The 23,089-nt window shown below is 52.0% G+C and overlaps 1 protein-coding gene and 1 long non-coding RNA gene across 2 annotated transcripts in view; one reads left to right on the forward strand and one right to left on the reverse strand.

Moving 5' to 3' along the window:
* LOC148758893 (uncharacterized) lies at nt 1–9,454 on the forward strand. The gene is made up of 2 exons (XR_016020397.1): nt 1–187; nt 8,263–9,454. It is a non-coding gene; the product is annotated as an uncharacterized LOC148758893 (long non-coding RNA).
* The window catches only part of MALL (mal, T cell differentiation protein like), a 23,638-nt gene continuing 9,596 nt past the window's right edge, over nt 9,048–23,089 (reverse strand). Inside the window, exons 2-4 of the mRNA XM_019725850.3 lie at nt 14,914–15,081; nt 12,507–12,629; nt 9,048–10,456 (exon numbers count right to left, since the gene is read on the reverse strand). Coding sequence (XP_019581409.1) covers nt 10,394–10,456; nt 12,507–12,629; nt 14,914–15,081 — 354 coding nt within the window. The 3' untranslated portion in view covers nt 9,048–10,393. The remainder of the gene's footprint in view (nt 10,457–12,506; nt 12,630–14,913; nt 15,082–23,089) is intronic.

A 23,089-nucleotide genomic window follows, 5' to 3' on the forward strand; every position in this document is an offset into this window, starting at 1 on the left:
GCCCCAGCCTGGCCTGTGCCTGACCAGAGACGAGGAAGTGGGATGATTCTGTTTGGACATAAAGAGTGTTGGAAGCAGTGACAGATCTGTCTTGATGTCACAGCAGAGCTTCCCCAGGAGGCTCTGGGCCACTTGCTGATGGTTCATTTTGATACGAAGCACAGGACCACACTTTGGTTTCCAGCAGGTATGAAAAACAACCCCAGCCAACAATAAGTCACTGCAGTATGCTCAGTCTTCCCAGCTGCAGAGTGGGTGTGAGTGTGTGGGGGGGTCAGCCTGGGCTGGATCTGGGGCTTCGGTCAATATACTAACACAGCCCAGAGTGGGTGTATACGAAGTAGAAAGTGGAAAGTGACATAGCTGTGCCAGCCTGAGGGCAGAGGATGTCACCACCCCACTGTGGATGGGAGGGGATTGGGGGAGAGGAACGTGTTCTGGGAAAGATCCAGGGGACAGGAATTGCCAATAAATAATAGCAGGTGATTTGCTCTCGAGGTCTGTAGAATGACTCCCATTTGACCGATGGGGTAATGGAGGCTCAGAAAGGTTAAGAAGTAGTTGCCCAAGGCCACACAGCTGCTGAGCGGTGGAGCTCAGCCTGGAGCCTGAGTGCTGCTGCTGTGCCTCCAAAGCTACAAGCACTTGCAACCATGCTTAGGGTGGGCAATGGCCATCAGATGCTGTGCTCCACGAAGACCATTGGCAGCCGCCCAAATCCAGTCTTGGTGGTCATCTCAAGCATGGCGCGGGGCTTGTTCCCCGAGGCACCCCTTCCCGGCTGTCAGAGCTCTGGACCCTGACAGGGAAAAGATATTTGGAGGTCCCCATCCCTGTGTATGACTGGGGAAGCAGGATGAAGGTTGAGCTCAGAACTGCCCTGGGCCAGCATTTATCCCAGGGGATCTTACTTGTTTCAGTCACCACAGCCTGGATTTCCACCCATGGTGTGAATCAATGAGGGCGCCTGCTGGACAGATGGGTTAATGGCAGTCACAGCGGCCTTGGCCCGAGCCGACTAAGTGCCCGACCTGCCCTAGGCACTCAAGCACTTTGCCTATATGACGTGATCCCACAGAGCCTTTCTGGTAGGTGTCACCCACCATACAGGCCCAGAGTGGGGAGGGAGTGTGCCCAGGTCACAGAGACAGTAACCGGACTCGACTCCAGTGGCACTGTCCCCACTGCCTCCGTCCCTACTGCCTGAAATCCATACACTTGAAAACTAGAAGTGCGGCTCCCCATAGAGCAGTCCCTTAATGGTCCAAGGGGGCACCTGTGACCTGTTGCCTCCAGTGACAATGAGCCACTACATGTGATCTTTTTCTCTTGTTCTCAACTTCTGCTAGGTTCGTGTTTCCTCGTGCTGGGGAGGCTTGGCACACCCCCAACACCTGAGAGTAATCACTGAGCTCTGGGATTCAGAGCATGCAATGGGGGCTAGCGTTGCCTGGGTATCTCAAGGACAGGGACCTAGGGCCGAGGGTCTGTGAGCCCCTGCTCCCAAAGTGGGTTCCACTGAAAAGGTACATCACATGCAGTCAGTAGACACCCAGGCTGAGCACTTTCCCCATCTTTGCAAATGCTGAGAGGTGGCACATGGGCCAGTCACTGTACAACAAGGTTGGGGTGGGGACAAGCCCCCATTTCTGAGCACCTCTTGGGAGCACTCAAGATGTAACAGTAACAGGGGCCCTTGACCTCAGTTCCGTCAGCGCCAGGCAACAAGAGTAGCTTGGGAGCAGTGTGGACATGGTCCCTGCCTGTGTGAAGCTTATCACAGGGTACGGAAGACAGACATCAACCAGACACCCATAAAGTAAATGTGCAATGAGGTTTGGTGCTGGAAGGACGGAGCAGGGAGCCCAGCAAAGCCTGGCTCGGCTTAGGAGTTGGGGTTGCTCGTGAAAGAGAGTGAGCCGTGGGTAAGTGGGGAGGGTCTTTGGGAGCAAGGAGCGTCAGTCACGGATCCACACACTGCCCGGGCTACAGGTACAAAGAAGGAAATCCATACTAAGAGTCAGAGGCACTTGGGTGGGGGCGTCCAGGGCAGAAGGAAACAGACACAGGCAGTGAGTTCTGGAAGAAGACTGGAACCATCGGGGACAGGAGCGCTAGAGGGGGCCTGTGCAGAGAAGAAGGAGAGGGTGTACCAGCGTAGATGAGTCCTGGAGGCCAGAAAGCTTTGATTTCTGTAGGGAACCGGGTGGCTTGTGGAACTCAGCTGGAAAGGCCAAAGGCAGGCAGACTGGGCTCAGGAGGAAAGAGGCAACACTCACAGGGTGTAAAGTGTGCATCAAGCTTAGTCATTGTCCCTGTTCAGCCCCGAAAGTCATCGGTCTCCTTCTGTCTGCCCCAGAGAAGGCTGGAGGCTGCACCCTGATATGAGAGCCAGGACCTGCCCAGCAAATTGCACAGGGGATTTGGCCCAAGTTGCCCAAAATAGCAAGAAACATCAGAGGCACAGAGCAGGGCTGGGCCCCTGGGTCCTTGGAATGTGGTCTCAGCAGGTTTGGGGCTGGGCTGGCTTGTTTCCGTGCGAAGCACCTTCCTTTGAGGTTTTACTTGCCCCTCTGACAGCCTTTGCCGTGCAGCATGCTTCTTAGACTGAAGCAATTACTGAGTAAGTGCCAGAATTCAGCTGGCACATCCTGGAACAGCCTCGGCCCAAGGCCTTTCCCTCTCAAACTCATGCTTCTACCCGGGCTTCCTCCGAAGGCCTGCCTATGGGGACTGACCCCTCAGGAAGGAGCCCACCTTCTAGAGAAGACACGGCCTTCAGTCGTTAGAAAGTAAGGGAAACTTTAACCTCCCATCTGCCGTGCCATTGGGTCCTGTCTCACTATCTTTTCTTTTTAGCATTTCTGTTGGAAAAAATACACTTACACTTAGGAAAGGTACAAAGGAAAGTTGTGTTCACAGCCCTGATTCTCCCAAATCAAGGCGACCGCTTCCATCTCTACAAATTGAAGTGGTAGACCTGTCTGGTAACCGGGTCCCACACAGTGACTTGTCCATTCATTCAGCCCCAAATGCACTCTCTGAGTGCTACGCCCAAGCTGAGCACTGACCAGCTTGGAAAGGGAGGTGTCTGTGGGAGCCTGGCAGTAGAGGTGAGGCTGGTGTACTTGCAAGCCTTCTGGGTGGGGGCTATTAAGGCCTTTCTAAGGCCAGTGTGAGCTCTTCTGGAGGGGTGGGGGGGGAGTCCTACAGGTGCCTATGCTCCTTCAGTCCTTGGAACTCTTGGTCAATGCCAAGTGCTTGGAACAGATCTGAAAGACACAGGGGGCCAGGGAGCAGCCCAGATGTCTTGGAAATAGCCCTGGAGAGGTGGATCAGCATGAAATAAGAAAACATGATAAAACCATAAAAACTCCACCAAGCAGAATGAGAAAGTTGGTACAGAAGAAGATGGAATGCTCTTGTGGAGAGTAGTAGGACTCACTAATTCATCTGTCGGTGTCCACTGCCTGGCATGTGGGGGGCACCAAGCACAGTGAGTGGTAAGGACAGGGAGAGAGGCAGGGGAAAGGGAGAGGAGGAATGAGGAGGGGACAATTCAGCCTGCAGGCAGGCTTCTGGAAAGCGAGGAACCTCAGACTCCATAGGGACTGTGTTCCATTGTTTTCCGAAAATTGCCAACCATGACACGAAGTGTGTCCTTTGCGTGAATTGATGCTTATCACGGCAAACAGACCCGTTTTTCCAACTGCGGGGCTAAAAGTAAGAGGAGGGAAAAGCTCATGGTTGCCCCGGGTCTTGGTCTATGACTCAGAGCAACGAAGCCCTTGGAAGGAAGGAAGGGGACCTGCCACTGCCTCATGTGGCTGACAGAGGAGGCAGGTCCAGAGAGGTGCACCCAGAGGTGAGCAGGGAACAGCCCAGCCCAAGAGGGTAAACAGGAACCACAGCCTGTGGGGAGGTGGGCTGACCCTCATCTGACCAGCCTTGCTGGTTTGGAGAGCAGCCCTGACTGTGCAGAGCTGGGCACTGCATTGTGGGAGATGATTCAGACCTATCACCTTCACATCACCTCCCAGGCCCATCACCTCCCAGGCCCATCACCTCCCAGGCCCATCACCTCCCAGGCCCATCACCTCCCACACCCATCACCTCGCAGACCCAAGACCTTCCAGACCCACCAAACCATCACCTCTCAGATCCATCACCTCCTCTAAACCTCTTAAACACCAGAGAGACCAGACTCCTGGCATTACCAGGTCCTGTCCCCGCCGCCCCCACCTCTGGTCATTGCTCAGCAGGAGCAGCTCTGTGAGAAAGGACAACTCTTTCTCTAGAAGGCCTTGTGGCCACATGAGCTCAGCATCAGAGAAGTCACTCAGACACACGAGGCTTATGACCACACTGTGAGACCTCAGGCCAGCTGGAAAAGGGACAGTAGACATTCATGTGCTGACACGGAGGGTGTCCAGGAGAATGTATTTTGGAGGTGAAAAAAGGAAGTTGCAGACCAATCATAAAGCATCACCCATGTTTTTTCTTCTCGTCAGAAACTGTAAGTTTGTAAAAGTGTAAATGAAGAAGTACCTGGAAGGAGAGAAGCCATACTTTTCACAGTGGTCCCCTCGGGGGACTGGATGGTGGGTGAGGGAGAGGAGGGGCCGAGGGTAGGAGGTAGCGGTCCCTTGTCCTTTAAATATCGTGGATGTAGAACACAGACCCGGCCATTGGAAAGCCCATTGAAAGAGGCACGTCTTGGCTCCAGCCTGCTCTGCCACACCAGGAACACTACGGCAGGAGACCCTGGACCTGAGATCTCCCGCTCTGGAAATGTTGGTTTTCTTCCCCTGCCTGAATGGCTCCAACCTGCTAGAGACAGGCGAGACACGTCACTGGACAGAGATGGTCACACTTCTGAGGCCAGGGGACAAGGCGGCATGCTTCCCAGGTCAAGCCCCTGGCTGATGGACACTTTTGCTTGCTTGGGCTGCCTCCGTCACCTGGTTGTCACAACCCTCTTGTCTTGGGTTTCTTTCCCACAGGAAGCACCCAGGCAGCTGTCCCTTCTGAACTCTGGCCTCTGGCTTTGTCCCCTACGAACTGCCTTCCACAAAGGCAGACACATACTGGGTCAGGGCTTCCCCTCTGATTCTGTCACTGTCATCGCCCTCCTTCTGGTCCCATGTTGAGTGGACAACAGACATCTAGTGAGGGACCTTGGAGAGCCCTCAGATTAGAGAGAGAACATTTGGGACCCAGGTTAAAAATCTCCCTTCTGCTATTTACTCGCTGTACGACTTCAGGCAAATTACTTGGAGGCTGTGCCTTGGTGACCTTGTCTATAAAATGTCAGTCACGATCCCGCACTCACAGGGCCATTGTGGGTGAAATGAGGTCATGGGGGCCGAGTACCCTTTGCAGAGCCTGCCGTGACGTAAGCTTCAAGACGTGGAAGCCAGTTACAGTAAACACTACCCCCTCCAGGGTCGTCACTGTCACACGTGTGTGTGATCTTCCACATACCTTCACTCTCAGAAGCAACGTTTTCTCCGCTTTGTGAATGCAGAGTCATTAGAGAACATTCTGGCTCTCACTCACACACCTGTGTCTCCACCTCATTTCCGGGCGGTCACCTCCTGGGCCTGAGGCTGTTTTTGTCCCTTCCTGGTTCAGCCAGTGGAAGTTTCTGTTCTGGTCACTGCAGGAGCCACCAGCTGTGATTTCCTGTAACTCAGAAGATGGGAGGGCCTGGAGAGCCAATCCCACAGTCAGCAGCTGAGAACAAAAGCAGAGGATGACACCGCTGCCTGACTTTGAGCTCTTAAAAGGGGTCCTCACAGCCTTGCAGTGCTAGGGAAGGGTAGCAAATTTAAAAAGGTCCCAGAATTTTCCCGTAGGTGGACCCCTTCCTCGGTAGTTCACCCCCAGTGCTCTCACTGGGCCATCAGCTGGTACCACGTCATGCCATGGGCCGGATGGCAGTTGCACGTACGCTCCACGCCTACCCCGACTTTAGTCTGCTGGCCAGCTTGCTCTAGAGGTCTCCCCCTCGAGTGGCCTCTCGGGCCTGTTGGGGTAGGAGGGAGCCCACCAGCTGGGAAGTAGGGGACAGAGCACAGTTGCCACTAGCAGCCCCTTGGGCTCTGTCTTAGGTCAGGCCTGGCTCATTGGGGTCCTGAGTGGCTGCCTTTAGCCCAGAAGGCTCTAGGCCACCTCTGTGATTATCTCTCATCTCCCATTCCAGCGCCACCTGCTAAGAGGGGCTGGATCCTCTCACCCACCCCGCAACGGTGCCCAGCTGGCCCCATGTCAATGTGCCTTTGCAGTTTGGGTGTCATTTGAAGGCACGGTTTTAGCAGTCCCCTCAGAAGAGCTCCTTGAACACGCAGGCCATGAGGCTCTCAGGGGCACTGAGTGCCTTCCTATTAGCCCTACTGTGTGCTGGGCCTGGAACCAGGGTTGGACAGGAGTGCACACTGGCCAGCCCACAGCAGGGCCCTGCGAGGCCACCAGAGGGGACCGGGTCCTGGTGATGGCAGGCTGGGCTCCTCCTTGTAGATGAGAGTTGAAGGTGGGAGGTGTTAGACTGCCACGTGGAGTTCAGGAAGTAGAGGGATGGGCAGAGAACACCGTTGGCTCCCAGGATGTCAGACTATGGATTGGAGGTGAGGACAGGGAGGGCAGGAGCCAGCTGAACCAGCAGACCCCGCCGGCCAGCTGCGGCCTATGCACGTCCCTGTCCTTGTCGACAGTGCAGGCAGAGCAGTGGGAGCTGAGGTTGGCGGTGCCAGGCTGGAGGCTGGGGATGGGCAAAGATGATAGAAACATCCAAGAGCCGGCTCCCCGACCTGGAAACTCATGGTCCAGTGGGGGAGACCCCGCAGACACACCCAGGTGCAGGGCCACCCAGGAGGCAGTGATTAACTGCAGGGCTGGGGAAAGGCACTCAGGGAAGACCCCCAAAGACAAACAAGACTTGTCCATGTTGACAGGGTCAGGGCTTCGTGTGCCCAGGAAGAAGAGATGGAATGTCCACCACATGCGCACAGCTCTGGGCTCAGTCTGTCCCTGGAACTCAATCTAAGACAGCCAGTCTTGTCTGACCCCTTCCTCAGGAAAGCTAAAGCTTTCCCAGACCCCTTCCCTTCCTTCCTGTCCCCAGCGGATCTCTGCTTCCCTCTTGGTGGCCAGAACTGAGCCCTGGACAACAGCAGGACCGCGGGAGGCCAGAAACGGGTGTGAGGGGCCATGACTGCCACACACCTTAATTTATCAACCTGGAGCTAACATGAAAGGAGGGAGAGAGCACGATGCACTGCTGGATGACCTTCCTGGGGTCGTATTCTGTGTGTTTTCATAAACTGGGCTATGTATTTCTGTTTCCTATGCTTCGAAAACACCTCCTTATGACTAAGGGTCAAGACAAGGAAGAAAAGGGGGAAGAACCCTGGCGGCGATGGGGAAGGTCTTGACCTATGACCTGGGCGCGCAGTGTCTGGATGTGGAATTCGAGGGTTTCCTCCGATGACACAATGCTGAGGCTGGCACAGGAGCTGGGCCTGCAAGGAGGACTGGGGAGCGGGCGGAGCTCTGAGGGGCTGTGGCACACAGGTGGAGCTGCCCCCGCTACTCAAACCCCTTGGGACATGCAGCTACTGGCCCTGGGACAGGGCTGGGAGGTCAGTAGAAAGCGGGCAGAAACCAGTGTGCTGCCTGGATGCCCCTGGAGGGTACATCGCAATAAAGAGGCATCCAGGTGGGGCCTTGAGTCTTCCCAGGTGTTCTGTCACCAAGTCCAACACTCCTCTGCAAAAACACTAGGCCTCTGCACAGGGTGGTGCAGCGCCACCGTGGGAATGTAGCACTTCCCCCACGTGCCCTGCTGACAAGTGATGGACCAGCTGCTGTGTACTGAGCAGGCTCAGATACATGAAGCCTTGGGGACGGTGACAGAGGTACAGGTGTGCAGGAGCAAGGTCCTCAAAGGACCAGCTCCTACCGTGGGAGAATCTAGCCCTGCAGATTCTGGGGGGAGATCAGCAGATGGGCACGACTTCCTCAGCCCCCAGCACGCTGATAAGAGCCTGCATATGGTTCTCCAAAGTCAGTGTCCAGCTTCCACTGAGACTGGCTCCACTTCAAATTCCCAGCATGAAGGCCAGTGACAGATTCAGGAGTCGGGAGGGGGACTAATACCATGTCACTCAGGGCTGTTCTAGTCCTGCTCCGCCCCAGCCCCCATAGGTATGTTGTCTGTTTTTCAAATGTTAACATTTTATTTTTTTTTCCTCGCCTTTAAAGATCTTAACCCAGTTACTGGCCAAGGAAGAATCACTGACTTTCTGGGACGAAGCCGCACATCCAACCTGCCGTCTACTTGCTCAGCCCAGTACAGGGTGTGACTGGTGGGACCCTGCGCTCACATGCTTAATGCTCAGGCCATGGCTGTGGGATGTCTTGGTCTGAAGTCGCCCAAAGCTGACTTGGAGCCAAGGATTTGGGTGCAGCATCCCAGAAGCCCCATGGGGAAGTGGAGTACAGATGAGCCAAAGGAGAAAAGCCAATTAAGCTTGTGCCCCAGCCCACGGGATGCTCTCCTGCTGGTGACTCCGTGGTCCTGGGAGGGCCCTAGACAGAGAGGAGACCCCCCCACCCCAAAGGCGAGCCAGCTGGGAGGTGGTGGTGAGCTGGGAACAGGTCAGCTGCAGGAAAATGGGGGACGTGGGACTCAGGGCTGGGTCCACAGTGTCTGTAGTAAATGGGGGTCTGCAGGGTGGTGGGAGAGAAGGGCAGCACCCAAGGAAGAAGAGCAGGGACATGAGGCAAAGGGCCGGCAAGGGGCCCACTCCCTGCCCATCAAAGCCCTTTATCCCCCAGGCCGGGCCAGTGTGCCCCAGCTTTGCCTCAGCTGGTTCTGGAACTATCCTCACTGAGGTGGAAACAATGCCGCCAGCCTGAGCCCTGGAGACAAATATGGCCATCCCACTTTGCTGGCTGGTGGGCTGGGCCTTCAAACCTCCACAGGGGGCCACGAAGCAGTGGCCGCTCCAGCTGCTGACATCGCGAAAGTGATTGGTTCAGTGCAGTTCGCTGTACAAACACCTTTTATTTGGATGTGGAGACTCAGTAAATATGGACAGTGCTCATCTCAGACAGCTGCCAGGCAAGAAGGAGAGATAGATGGTAGCTTTTCGAGAGAGCAGTGAATGACAGTGAAGCCAGTTTTGTCTTCGGTAAATCCTTGTACCCCTTTCCCTCCCCGCCCCCCAGGAGTAGAAAGAAGCTGATAGAAACTGTGAGCTCTCCAATCAGCTGAGACAAGTCCCTCCGCGTCCTAACTTATTGTAGGGGCAGAAGTGTATACAATTACGGGCTGTGCCCTGCCCACAAGGACAGGGGACCCAGCACGAAGCTGAGGACAGGGCTGGACCCCTGCCCAGGTCACAGACCCCCCACACACAGCTTCCTCTCAAAACATTTACTTTGAAACCAAGCACCTGATTTTTAGGTTCCTGTGTGTGCGACGCCAGCCTTTTTATTGAGAATGGTCCAAAAATCAAATGCCAGTGCGGGGATCAGCCCGTGGGAACCCCTCACTACAGGAGGCCCCACCCAGGTGGCAGCATGGGGGACATGAGGGGAGTGGGCACTCACATGAGAGCATGTCCCTGGGACAGAGTCCTTTCCCAGCCTCCTGAGATGTCCCACGTAATGTGACAGGGTGTCATTGCACATGACACTCTGCTTCCTTTCTTAAGACCTTTTCTGAGGGACAAGGTGGCCTCTAGTCCTTCCGGGGTGGGGTGCTGGAGGCCTCATGCTGCACGCTTTCTGAGAGAACCCCTCCCTGGGTCTTATGATATAACAATTTTGTAGAGTCACTCACTATTTTCCCACAAATCTACCCCCCAAATTGATTTTACACAGATTTTCCTTGGATCCCAAAGCTGGGGAGGAAAAGGAAGGGGATGGGGTACGGGGTGGCCATGTGGCTGGTCCCCACTGCAAAGCAGAGCAGAAACACAGGGCAGGGGAAGGTCTGTGCATCTAGGCAAAGACGTGGCAGCAGTGACAGCACCGTTTTGGTTTTAAGAAAGTAAGACTGAGCATTCCCGTGCTCCTGTTCTGGGGACCGTCCTCGCAGAGTCCCCAGCCAGGCGTGATGGGGGGGCCCAGTGAGGACTTTAGAGATTAGTATGTAGAAGAGTGAGGTTGGCGGTCAGTCCAAGAGTCAGTTACTTTCCCAGGCAAAAGACAATAACAGCTTTTCCACATTCGTCCTGATGATTGAAAATGCCCGAATGGACACGCAGAGTATGATTCCATCGCTCAGTCTGAAAAGACGGTCTGTTAGTCTCACCAACATTTTGTTGATGTGTTTCTCATCCAGTGACCAGGCTTTCCAAGCATCTCACAGGGGCAGGCCCGGCTCCTAGTGGTAATAGATGCTGAAGGCGTGGAGGACATAGAGCAGAGTGGTGATGAAGGCAAAGAACTGCAAGGAGAGAGAGTGACAGCGTTACACACGACGGGGGCCGGCCCTGCCACCCTCCACGGGGTACTCAGCTTTGGCTCTGACCCCGCTGTGTCCCCTGTGTTCTCTGTGTGCCCACGCCACCAGCCACTTGCCCCATCCTCCTTGAAACTCTCCATCCGGGCATCCTGAGGCCACACACCGTGTCCTGCTCAAGTCTCATCTATGCCTGTGTGCTTCTCCACCTGCTGTGAAGTGGCTCGTAAAGAGGCTCGTCTGCCATGGGTCCTAGGCATCTGCCCTTGCCACCTTCTGTCACCACCAGTGCCTGAAGACTCCCACAGTTTCACTCGCCAGCCCAGACTCTGCTCCGAGCACTGGCTGCTCAGCTGCCATGAGAGCCTCAGAGGTCCCGCCAGCTCTCAGAGGTCTATGCTGACTCTTGAGATTCACCATGAGCCTCACGAGCTCAGATGGCGCCAGGACCCTCATCCTGTCCAGCTGCCCAAGCCATACCTGTGACCCCGATTCCGCCCTCCCCCATCCGCCACGGCCAAATCCAAGGTCGACTGACTAGTACGCCCACCTCTCCCTTGTCTCAGCGCCACCATCCCTCACCAGGACTTCTCATGGCCTCAACTTGGGCACTTCTGCCCGCTCTGCTCATCTAAACTGCCCGAGAGAAACCCGTGGCCTGTCTAACCAGCATGTGGCGGAAACTGTGTGACGACCCCGCCTCTCAGGACAGAGGCCCTCACCCTTAACATGTCTTCTAGGCCTTCCCTTTGTCCTGCTGTCCACTCACACTCTGCTCTCGCTCATTCGTTCGTTCGTTCATTCATTCATTCACCCATCAAACAAATATCTTTTAAGCACCTGTTATACTTCAAAAATGATAGTAGCTATGACAGTGAAAGTTTGAGAACTCCTGTCCTCCTGGAGCTTACATTTAGTGGCAGAAGCAGAAAGCAACCAGCAGAAACCAGCAAAGTGATAGTGAGAGGGGGACAAGTGCCCAGGAGAAAATCAAGCAAGAAAGGGGGCCCTGGGGGAGGGGCGCAGGGAAGGCCTCACTGAGAAGGTGACCTGAGAAAGAACAGAAGGAGGAGAGGGAGCTGCCTCCTGGAGTGAGGGTGTCCTTGCCAAGGCCCCAAGGCCAGCGGATGTGTCGTGTGTTCAGGGGGCAGCAAGGAGGCCAGTATGGCCAGAGCAGCTGACCAGGAATGAGCAGCGGGAGTGCTGGGCCAGGCCACTGAGGCCCAGGGGCCGCAGCTGGAGTGGCGACTGGAAAGAAGCTAAAGCAGCTTGACGAGAAGGGAAAGAAGACAGGCTGTAAAGTCTACCCTAGTGGGTCACAGTGCTTGCCTGGCACCCCATTCTTACGCTGGGACAGCACCGCATGCTGCACCCCTGTGGGAACCCCCAGATAACACAGGACTCAGACCCAGTCTGCGTGTTCGAGTCCCACCTTGGAAGTTTTCAATGTCCGGTAAAGGAAGAAGGTTGGACCACACTGGAGGAGGCCTCTGCCGTCTGTGAGCCCCTGCCACATGAGGGCGCTATTGCACAAATGGAGACTCGAGGCTGTGGTGCAGAGACTAGCAGGCAGGCAGCTGGGGCCAGGAGTCTGTGCCCCTGGGCCTAAGGTCTGGAGGTCCTGCTTGTCCCACCATTTGGCTGGGCCACCTTGACTTGGGTCCCATTAGCTGACGTGTTCCCCCTGTGGACTCTCTCACTGAAGTGAAAGGGCACCTGGACAAGTCAACCATGCTGAGGAGTCTGGGCTCCATTCCACCAGCAGTGCGAGGCATCAAAGATTCTTCATAGGAGAGAGGGGTGTTCCAATTGTGTTTTGGAAAAAAAAATCTGAGGGTAGTGAAGTGGATGCCAGAGGGCTGAGGTGGAAAAGCAGAAGAGAGGTGATACCTGAACCTGAGCCCGGGACACACATGCACGTGTACACACACATGCACACACTCTTCCTCTGTCCCCCAGGCTCGTCAGTCCCAGGGCACAGGGCCTCCCACCACCCCTCCGTCCCTGGGGCTCAGCGCTCTGGTCCAGCACCCACCGAGGCTGCGGTGTTTATGAAGTAGTTCTTTAGGTCGTCGGTCTCAGAAATGATGGTGGCATGCGCCTGCAGGACAGCCGCACTAGTGTACAGGATGCCGGTGGTTCCGTGGTACAGGCTGTCCTGGAAGGGCAGAGCACAGGCCATGTCACACGGTCACCTATGCGCGTGGGTGCTTTCCTTTGACTACACAGCTGGGAAGAGTGGGAAAAAGGGATGCCCCGCCCTCCAGTTCCTGCTTTTTTTTTTGCAGTGTTTCTCATGAAATATCTATGTAGTGAACACAGTGGGTTAATAAACAGCAATAGTGATATCAACATTAGCCAGCATTGACTGAGAACTTATTCCGTGCCAAGCTGTTCTCTCACCTATCCCATTCAACCCTATCAGCTATGAAGTAGGTTCTGTTCATGGTTAGTGCCATTATGAAGAAAGGAAACAAGGTCAAGGTCACTGAACAAATGGGTGAGACAGGATTTGAATCCAGGCCACATTAACTCCAAGCCTACGCTCTTAACCATAGGCACTATGAAGACCTCCTGTGTTCTGGGCACCGTCCTAACACACACATGTTGCCTCATTTCATTTTCACAGAGAAATTTCTGAGGTGGCTCTGTTGTTATCTCCATTTACAGAGGAGGAAACTGAGGCTTGGCTCACACACAGTAGACTTGACAGAGTCTGCTAACCTGATTCCAGATTTCAATTTTGGAACCTCTGTGTGAAACTCTCAGCAGTGTCCTTCAGTTCAACAAGAATGTCATGCAGCCATTATAAATGGTTATCAATTCTGGAAGGAATGTCACCAGAGGCAAATCATAGGCATTTTGCAAGCCTGAATGGAATATTCAGTTCAGGAAAATTCATTGGTAGATGAAAGAAAACATTAGAGAAAAAGTTAATGGGGTAGGGCTGTCACACTCCCTGAGAGAGGGACTGCCAGTCAGCGTGTGTGATGTGACTTGAAGCCACTTATGAAGCGTTCCTGCCAGAAAGGGTTAACCCATCTTCAATAACCAGCAGTGCTAACTTCCAGCTTACAGAGAGTTTGGGACTCAAGGAAGGAGTCAAGTCACACCAGGAAGAAGCAAGCAGGCAAATCCAAAATGGGGGACCTACTACAGGACAGCTGACCTGGCTTCCACTGGCAGAGGAAGCTATTCTAGACTAAAGGTACCCGGGAACCTCACTGCCAACTGTGATGTGTGGCCCTGGTGAGGATCCTGACCGAAACGGGCCAACATATTGGAGTGGGACCTGGGTCTCAGATGACACCAAGGGATTAACTTTATATATGTGTGAAAACGTAAGACGCATGCATGCGTTTGGGAGGCATATTGAAGTGTGTAGAATGGACTGACATGATGCATGGAGATTGCTTAACATTCTTCAGGGGAAAAAGCAAAGAGTAGAAAGCAAGTGTGGTAAAGTCTCCATAACGCTGGGTTCTGGGTCATCGTTACACAAGGGTCCGTAATATAATCCTCACTACGTCTGTGTGTGTTTTAAATTGTTCAACATGGAAAAATCTTAAATGGTTATCAAGATGATGTGACAACATGAAAAATAATTAGTGATGTAATATTAAATGAAAGAATTGACACACCAAATTATTGGTTCACTGTGATTAGAATATATATAAATTCCACATAAAATTTGTGAAGAATATGGAAGAATGAGCCTAGTGACCGTGAGAGGCCCTTGAGACTGGGGCGATTTTTGTCCTGCCAGTATTTCCTTCAGTAATGCTCCAACATTTTTGCCACAAATAAAATTGGGGGAAAATGTGTCGCGATATGCTTGATACGGGAGTATAGCTGACCCCTGAACAATATGGTTTGAATTAGGCAGGGCCACTAACACGCGATTTTTTTTCACCAAATGCATACAATACTGTAAATTTATTTTCTCTTCCTTATGATTTTCTTAATAACAATTTCTTTTCTCTAACTTACTCTATTGTAAGAACGCAATATGTAATACATATATCACAAAAAATATGTGTTAATTGACTGTATAGTATTGGTAAGGCTTCTGGTTAACACTTGGATATTAGTAGTTAAGTTTTGGGGGGAGTCAAAGTTATACATGGATTTTTGACTGTGCGGGGGGTTCGTGCCCTTAGGCCCCACGTTGTTCAAGGGTCAACTGTATACAGAACGTGTATATTCCCAGTAAGGGAGCCATCAGAGGTTTATACAATGAGAGATTAACTCTGGCAGGGCAACACTTTCATTCTGGTTTAACAGAAAACTCATGAACATAAGAAGTCTTGGTTCTGTGGGGGCCAATCCCAGAAAAGGTCTCTGGTTCTCCCTCCCCACCCAGAAGGCCCACTATCCCCACAGCACCCAGGATACCGGTCTGGCAGGAGCCTGAGGGCCTGGGTCCCCTTGCTGGTTCTTACCAGAACTTTCCAGAACTCGTATCTCTTATAAAATCCAAACAAGTAAGACAGCAGGAACATCAGAGAGAAGAAGAACGAGGTCAGCGAGACGTACATCACCCATCCTTGCAGCAACGGGTTTGCCACTTGGGTGGAAGCCACCAGGATCCAGACCCAGAACCCAAACACCTGTAAGACAAAACCGTAGAAGGAGGGGCTTCGTTTGCTAGTAGAGGACGTGCTTCCCTTTGAGAGTCTCTTCTCTCCTCAGCTTTGGTGAAAAGCTGTTATGGAGAATGTAGGTGGGGCAGAAGGCTGGCCCGGAGTCACAGCAACTTTTGTTGGAAAATTCAAGGGGTTAACACATAGGTTGCCAATGGAAGGACTTGGCTAAATTTGGCATGTGGATGTGTCTTCTTGGCCCAAATGGTGTTGGCATATACAGTTTTTTAAACGTTTCTGAATAAGTTGCCAACAATTTAAAACAATATTTCACATTGGAAATCCATATTTCAGACATTTCTTGGGAAATCCATAGTTCTGGCCACAGTGAACCCATTCCCAGGCCAGAGTAGGCTGAAATGAGCCGTGACATAGAAAATGTCCTCTGTAAAAAGGACCTGGCATCCTCAATGGACCACATCACCTCCCCTGCTGCCCCATGCCATTGGGTGGCACGCTCCCTGTAGTTCACATTCACTGTGGACTAGCACTCTTCTGCTCCTGGATCCCCTCAGCCCTGGCAGTGCTTTCCTGGCCCTGTGGGTACTTTGTTTGGAGCCCCCAGGTTATCATGTCTGACACCCTCAGGTCCATTACCAGTTTAATCACCTCCCAAATCTGTCCAGCCCTTTATCAGCCCTGCGGTGGAGAAAGCAACCTTTCCCCTGTCTTCTCTGGGTTCTGCCTTTGTTTGCTTTGGGGCTGGGCTTTGTACCCCTGTTGGAGAGCCCCAGGGAGGAACTAAATGTCCACTAGACACATGTCCAGTTAGAGGCCTGCAGGGAGAGGGACTGACGTGAGCTCCAAATGGTTCTGCTATTGCTTTGTCTCTGACTTTCTGAGCAGCTCTCCTTCCCGGGGCCTCCTTAGAAAGTCCTTGTGAGCCTTCTGGGTTCTCCGTCCATTCACTCCCTTTACGTCTGTGCTTGGAAGCACCACAGATGCTCGATCCCAGGAACCCACCTCCACCCCACTTCTCGCCATGGCTTCAGCCCCACACACCCACCCACTTGCCCACTGCATGTCTCTGCTCTCTGCAGGAGCCAACCCTGAACTTGCATGACCCTAACAACAAGTTCCTCATGATATTTTGCACCCTAGGCACCTCACCTGCCTCTCCCCAGTCCTGGCCCTGCCCATTAAGCTCCTCAAATCCAACAGGTCCAAAGGCCTAACTTGATGCCACTCCCAAAGTCCTTCAGAGCCCAGCTTCCTCAGTGCCTTCTAAGAATTGTCCTCCTGAGGGAGAAAGGGCTATGGGGCTGGGGACGGATACCTGGAGGCCTCCAGAGACAATGACAATCTTTCATTTCATGCAGGGTACAGTGGGTGCACAGGAGTCTATCTTCTATGAAGTAGGAAGATAAGTTTGCAAAAAGAAGAAGAACTTATTGGGTTATGAGACCACTGGAGTTTTGGGATGATAGGGGTGGGTTTGCGGCTTGGAGAAATCAGACTACCAGGTTTTTGAACTTTCTATAAAGTCACTATAATCAAGAGAGTTATCATCAGTGCAGGTGATTCACACTTCTCAGGAGACAGCTCACCCCATGCCTAGTGCTGGTGCCTTTCCACATATATTTTAAAATCAGCTTGTCAACATCTGTCTGCTGCAATTTGGACTGTGTTAAATCTGGAGATCATTTTGGAGATAACCGACATCTTCTCTTTGTTGAGTCTTCCATGGACATGGTATACCTCTCCCTCCGATTGTTGACATGCCCTTTGATTTTTCCTATTAATGTTTTGTAGTTTAAGGCACTATAGATGCTATGCACATTTTCTTACATTTACACCTAAGTATTTGATGTTGGGGGTGCTATTGTAAATAATATTGCTTTTTAATAATTTTTTACTTTTCCAATTGTTCATTGCTAGTGGATAGAAACAGGATTGATATTATGTGTCAACAGTGTATCCTGCAACTTGCTAAACTCACTTATTAGTTCAAGGAGGTATTTTTGGTGGTTGGTTGGTATATTTCTTGAAATTTTCTATGTATCTCATTAGATTTTAATTTTTGTGATTACTAACAAGATTAAGCTTATTTTTGTATATTTCCTCTTCTGTGAACTTTTTTATTGGTTCCAAATTCCTTATGGCTTTGTCATTTTCTTATTAATTCATAGGAATTCTTTCTAATGGTGTGGATCTCATTGTAAATATTACAACTGTATTCTGCAAGCACACCACACACATTTTATCATGTCTTTTGATGAACTGAGTTCTTAATTTTAATGTAATTAAATATGTTAATCTTTTCCTTTATAGTCTGTGCTTTTTGGATCAAGTTTAAGAAATCCTTCCCTACCTTGAGTCAGGAGACTATTCTTGCATCTCAGATATTCCTTTGATGTTACTTTCTTTCTTCCTGAAGTACAACCGTTAGTTGTTTCTTTAGGAACCTCAGTTGGTAGTAGACAGTTGGAATTGTCAGACAATGTCATTTCCCCCCAACACTCATTTGCTCTCAGCACTTCTGCTTTCCCGCTGTGTTCTGCCTCTTTTTACATCATTCCACTGCTGAGAGCGTGGCTGTCAGATGAGCTGCTACCCCTTTGTTGGACTCTGCCTTAGGTGTCTGGCTGCTTTTAGAGTCTTCTCTCTGTTTGTGCAATGCTGATACAATGTGTTGAGGTGTTGGTATATTTTTATTAATTTTGCTTGATATTCATTTTATGTTTAATATCTGATAATTCCGTTCGCTTGGTCTTGGTAGCCAGATTCTGTAGTTTGTGGTTCTTGCTCACATGTTCCCCCCTATGAGTGGACTTCAGGTGTGAGCACGTGACTCTGAATGATGCTACTAGAGACCCTCTGGACTAAAGCATCCCACTTACAAGGTCCTACTCTGCACTTTCAGGTTCTGCTTTTCATAACATACCCCTGGCTTTCTGAGCTATGCTATCATCTTACAAATAAACAATCCATAGACATAGCTATGCTGCCCATCCCTTATGAGGCTTCACTGCCATTGTCCTGGACAGAAAACGTACTTTTGAATTTTTGGAGAATTCATGGGCTCTTAAAGAGGGAAAGGGAGCAGGTGAGAAGCCAGAAAAGAACAGGAAGTTGACCACAAGGCAAAGGCTTGTATGGGCTGGGCAACGCTTCTGGAAGCCTGGCATCTGTTGAAGTGCCAGCTGTGGCAGACCTTAACAATCAGCCTCCAGGTAGATTTGGGAAGTGCCAGGCTGGGTGGAGGGGGTGTGGAGAGGTAGGGGCTGCTGTCGCCTCTGAACTGGGCCCTTCAAGTTGATCCCAGGGACAGGACAGCTGATGCTGCAGGAGGTGCTAGGGCTCAGCCTTAGGGCACCTGCAGAGTGTCCTCACCATGCGCTGTGGGAGGTGCATACAGATACTGTCACACAGCCAACATCCAAACGATGCTGGCTATTAGTGAGGTGGCAGTCAGGACTGAGTGACTATACTGGAACTTGTACAATGGTAGACTCCTGTTAGACTCTGAGGGCAGAGGGCAGTCTGTGCCCTTCTGCTGTACTCCTGGTTCCCAGCACGGGGACTCGAACAAAGTAGGTGGGGATGGGGTCTGCGAACATTCTGTTGAATGAATGGAGATAACAGCCCCTCATATTTACCAGGTACTTTACAGTTTATAAAATGCACTCTCTCAGATGGCCTCATTTAGTCTGAAAAGCAATTCTATCTCCCTTGGGCTTTCTAAGACCAGCGAGTAGCACTTGATACATGCCTCCACTTTTTGCCAGTTAGCCTGTGCCAGGTCCAGGGGAACAAGGGTACCTCAGCCCCACCATGCCTATCGGTGCCTTTCCCCTCTTACCATCAGAGCCCTGGCCAGACACTACCACACACACATTACTTGCACGTCTGCACTTAATTCTCACCACAGTCTGTGAGGTGGAGGGTGCTGGAGGGGACTGAGGCCCGAGGTAGCACAGGACACAGGATGGGACCCTGAGGGTCTCTCCACACAATCAGACTTCACACCTGAGGGCAGGGGCCTCTGAGCATTTGGGAATCCACTCAGGTTGCACAGGAGTCTTCTGAACTGGCTTCAGTTGTACACAATCAATGTGACATAGAGGGATGCTATTTACTTTTATTTCCACTCTTTTCACCTTCTGAGCAGTGGAAGGGACCAGAACCAAGGACAAATCCCAATGAATGAAGCCCAGTCGAGTGTGTTATCTTGTGTCAAGCAACCTGGGTTGGTTCTTCCCCCCCCCCCTTTTTCCTCCTCCCCCTCCCCACTCCAGTTCAAGCCGTTGTTTCTCAGTCTAGTTGTGTAGGACACAGCTCCCTGAACCATGCTGGTATTATGAGCCTTGTGCTCCCCCCAGCTGAAGCAGTCGGTTGCCAGTCGTTGATTGTCAGGCGGCAGCTCTTGCCGGCTGCTGGCCACTCACGCTGGCTGCCGGCTGCTCTTGGCAGCACACAGCAGCCCACTGCAACCTCCGGCTGCTCACGGCCGCCCAGCTCCAGGGAGAGCCATTGTTCACAATCTTAGCTGTAGAGGGCGCAGCTCACCGGCCCATGTTGGAATTGAACTGGTGACTTCCACATTAGGAGCATGGCACTCCAACCACCTGAGCCACCGGGCTAACCCAGGGTTGGTTCTTTATAGGTAAAGCAACTTCGAGTGTTTATCTTTCCTTTTTTTTTTTTTTTTTTTTTTTTTTTTTAAAAAAAAGAGTTACAAATTGAGTTTTCCAGATTTTCTTGGCAGCCTCCACGGCTCTCTTCTTTTAAGCCCCATTTTGTATTTCCCAAGAGAAGGACCTATTTTTAGATGTTTGGGGCTGATCCTTGAAGTAGAAGAACACTGTGTTGTAGCTGGGTGTTGCGATCAAGTGACATCAAGGTGTCACTGTTTCCGTGACTCTATAGCCTTACCACACTTGGGTTGTATTTATGTTTTCAAGTTTGAGCAGAGTGTGTTCTCATGAACAAACACAGACTGCATTTCCCAAAAGCTGGGCTGGCACTTGAAAGCATCTTGAAGGTAGGATGGAGCTGAAGAAGAAGTCTGGTCACTCGTTCTCATCTAGAGCATGGAGAGCAGCCCCCTCACGTTTAGGAAACTGGTTGCAAAACCCACCTATTAGAACTGAAATAATAGCCCCCCGATAGTGAAAACTCTTTCAAGAGCTCCTGGGTTAGGTCAAAGGATTCAGAAGGCCCATGCCAACAAAAGATGGGACAATTTGAGCATCAAATAAGTATAACAGCCACAATGGGTTGGAATAACCAACTAAGTGGAAACCTATGACGTGAAAATGATACTTTTTTAAAAGTTCACTTTGGTCACTTTTGGGGTATTTTATTTTGGAGGCAGCAGTGCTCACCACTATACCATCAATCCTTATTGTTTTGGAAAAAAAATGCTTAATAATGGAAAAGAATCAAACCAAAAATATGGCGCAGGAGTAAGGAGTCTTTCCCTCAGGGCAGCACACGGACTCCTGTTCCTTCTGGAATATTGGGGACTTTGAGACAGGCCCCAGGCCTGATTGGGCTGGTGAGAGAGGCTGCATTGTTACAAGTTCCCCAGATACTGTAGCCAGGACGAGAACCTCAGACCCCCTGTCCTCGCTCCCACTCCCGCTCCTGCCAGAGAAGAGGAAGAACTGGTCCACCTGGGTTCGAATCCCAGCACTGCCTTCTGGGCAGGTGACATAACTCATCTGTGCCTCTATGTCCCTGTCCATCTGATAAAGGTGGCATCGCACTGACCCGTCTCAGCTGCTTCTTGTGCAAATGGTGAGCGTTGTGTAGCCATTGCTGGCCATGGTGGCCATAACCACTTGGAATGGCAGAGAAGATGGGGTCTTTCCCTGAGAAAGACCCAGATGAGGGAATGTCTATGGCTGGTCTTCCTGAGGGATGGGAAGTTCCCTCTGGGAGAGCTGGGGGACCAATCAACAGGGTGAGTAGGACGGCACCCTTCTGTGGAGTTGATGAAAGTTTTGGTCACCTAGAAAAATATACCTATGTACATGCACAATGTTTGTCTACAAATCTAGGGGCTCCCAAGCCCTCCCCTCAAGCCCACCTGCAGCCCCCAGGTTGAAGTCCATTGCCATCTCCTGGGAAAATAGTGGTGCTATCAACTGTGCTATTATTTTGAGACTATCAATCAAAATATTAAATGCACATATTATTCAACCCAGTAATTGCACTTTTGTGAATTTGTCCTACAAATAATGCACGTGAGCAAAATGACAAATGCACAGGGTTGTTACTGCAGCCTTGCAGTAACAAAGCTAGGAATCCTGCTCCATGTTTGCCCAGCAGGGACCACTGAAAGCCTTGAGGTCCACACAGTGGGACACTCAGCAGCTTTCCAAGAGAACAAAATGGTGCAAAGTCTAAGAATTGTAGAAGGTACAAACCAGTGAGCCCAGTGTGCTATGATTTGTGTAGAAAAAGGAGAAAATGTGTGTGTGTGTGTATGCACGTGCTTGTTGCAGGTGCACAGAATGTATCTGAATGAGACCCAGTCAATCAATCAGCACCCTGACCTGTGGGAAGAATTGCTTGGCTCGATGACATGGTTTTAAACTAACCCAAAACAACCAACACGTAAGTTTAAAAAGAAAGAAGAAAGACGCTGCGCCGGACGATGGAGGCTCACAAAACAACTGAATGGGAGAGACAAGCGAGGACCACCTTTGCTTTGGGAGGATGGATCCGTCCACCTGATGGAGCAGCTAGGAGATGAGAGGCCTCAGATGGGTAGGGACATGTGAGGGGCAGGTGAGGGGCTGGGCAGGTGAGGGGCTGAGGCAGGTGAAGAGCTGAGGCAGGTAAGGGGCTGGAGCAGGTGAGGGTCTGGGACAGGTGAGGGTCTGGGACAGGTGAGGGGCTGGGACAGGTGAGGGGCTGGAGCAGGTGAGGGGCTGGGACAGGTGAGGGGCTGGGACAGGTGAGGGGCTGGGACAGGTGAGGGGCTGGAGCAGGTGAGGGGTTGGGACAGGTGAGGGTCTGGGGCAGGTGAGGGACTAGGGCAGGTGAGGGGCTGGAGCAGGTGAGGGGTTGGGACAGGTGAGGGTCTGGGGCAGGTGAGGGACTAGGGCAGGTGAGGGGCTGGGGCAGTTGAGGGACTGGGGCAGGTGAGGGACTGGGGCAGGTGAGGGACTGGGGCAGATGAGTGGTAGATGAGGGGCTGAGGCAGGTGAAGGGCTGAGGCAGGTGAGCGGCTGGGACAGGTGAGGGGTTGGGGCAGGTGAGGGGCTGGGGCAGGTGAGGGACTGGGGCAGGTGAGGGGCTGAGGCAGGTGAAGAGCTGAGGCAGGTAAGGGGCTGGGGCAGGTGAGGGGCAGGTGAGGGGTAGGGGCTGGGCTGCCACATAAGAATGAACTTCACATACCACTAGGTTATGAAGGCAGACACTGCCTGAGCAGGAACCTGTGTGACAGGCAAAGGCGGAGCCCAAAAGATGCCAGCTCTCAGTTCTGCAGGGCAGGACTCGGCTGAGGTTGGGAGGTGGGCTTGGGTGGGGCTGGCCAGGAACAGAGACATCTGACACCCATAGCAGGTTTTCCTGCATAGCTGGCGGGATTTCAGCATGGCGGGTCTCACCCACCACCAACACTGCATTCCTCTTCTTACCACTTGTCTTAATTTCCCTGACAGCTTCACCTCTGTCCCCTCCCTCACACACGCTGAGCACAGGCTATACCACGAAGCCTCAGAGACGTCTGGCTGGGAGGAAAAGGCCCAAGTCAAGCCTGGGAACCAGGTGCTCTGGGCAACCCTCCTCCGCGGCAGGCCTCCCTGTGGCAGCTTGGAGACCATTGCGTCTGGGGGCCGGCAGCCTTGGATAGCTTTCTGGGCATTGTTACCTCCTAAACCGACCAGTTCTGAGAGGCCAAGTGACTTCCCCAGTTACCCGTGGGGAGCATGGCAGGCCTGCATGGGAATTTAGGGCCCCAGGCAACTAGCCTTATGTGCAAGTTCTATGCTCCGTAATCCAACCTAGGACACCTCTAAGC

The sequence above is a fragment of the Rhinolophus sinicus genome, chromosome 2 (assembly GCF_057876585.1).
Source record: "Rhinolophus sinicus isolate RSI-liver-muscle chromosome 2, RSI-T2T, whole genome shotgun sequence".
NCBI lineage: Eukaryota > Metazoa > Chordata > Mammalia > Chiroptera > Rhinolophidae > Rhinolophus > Rhinolophus sinicus.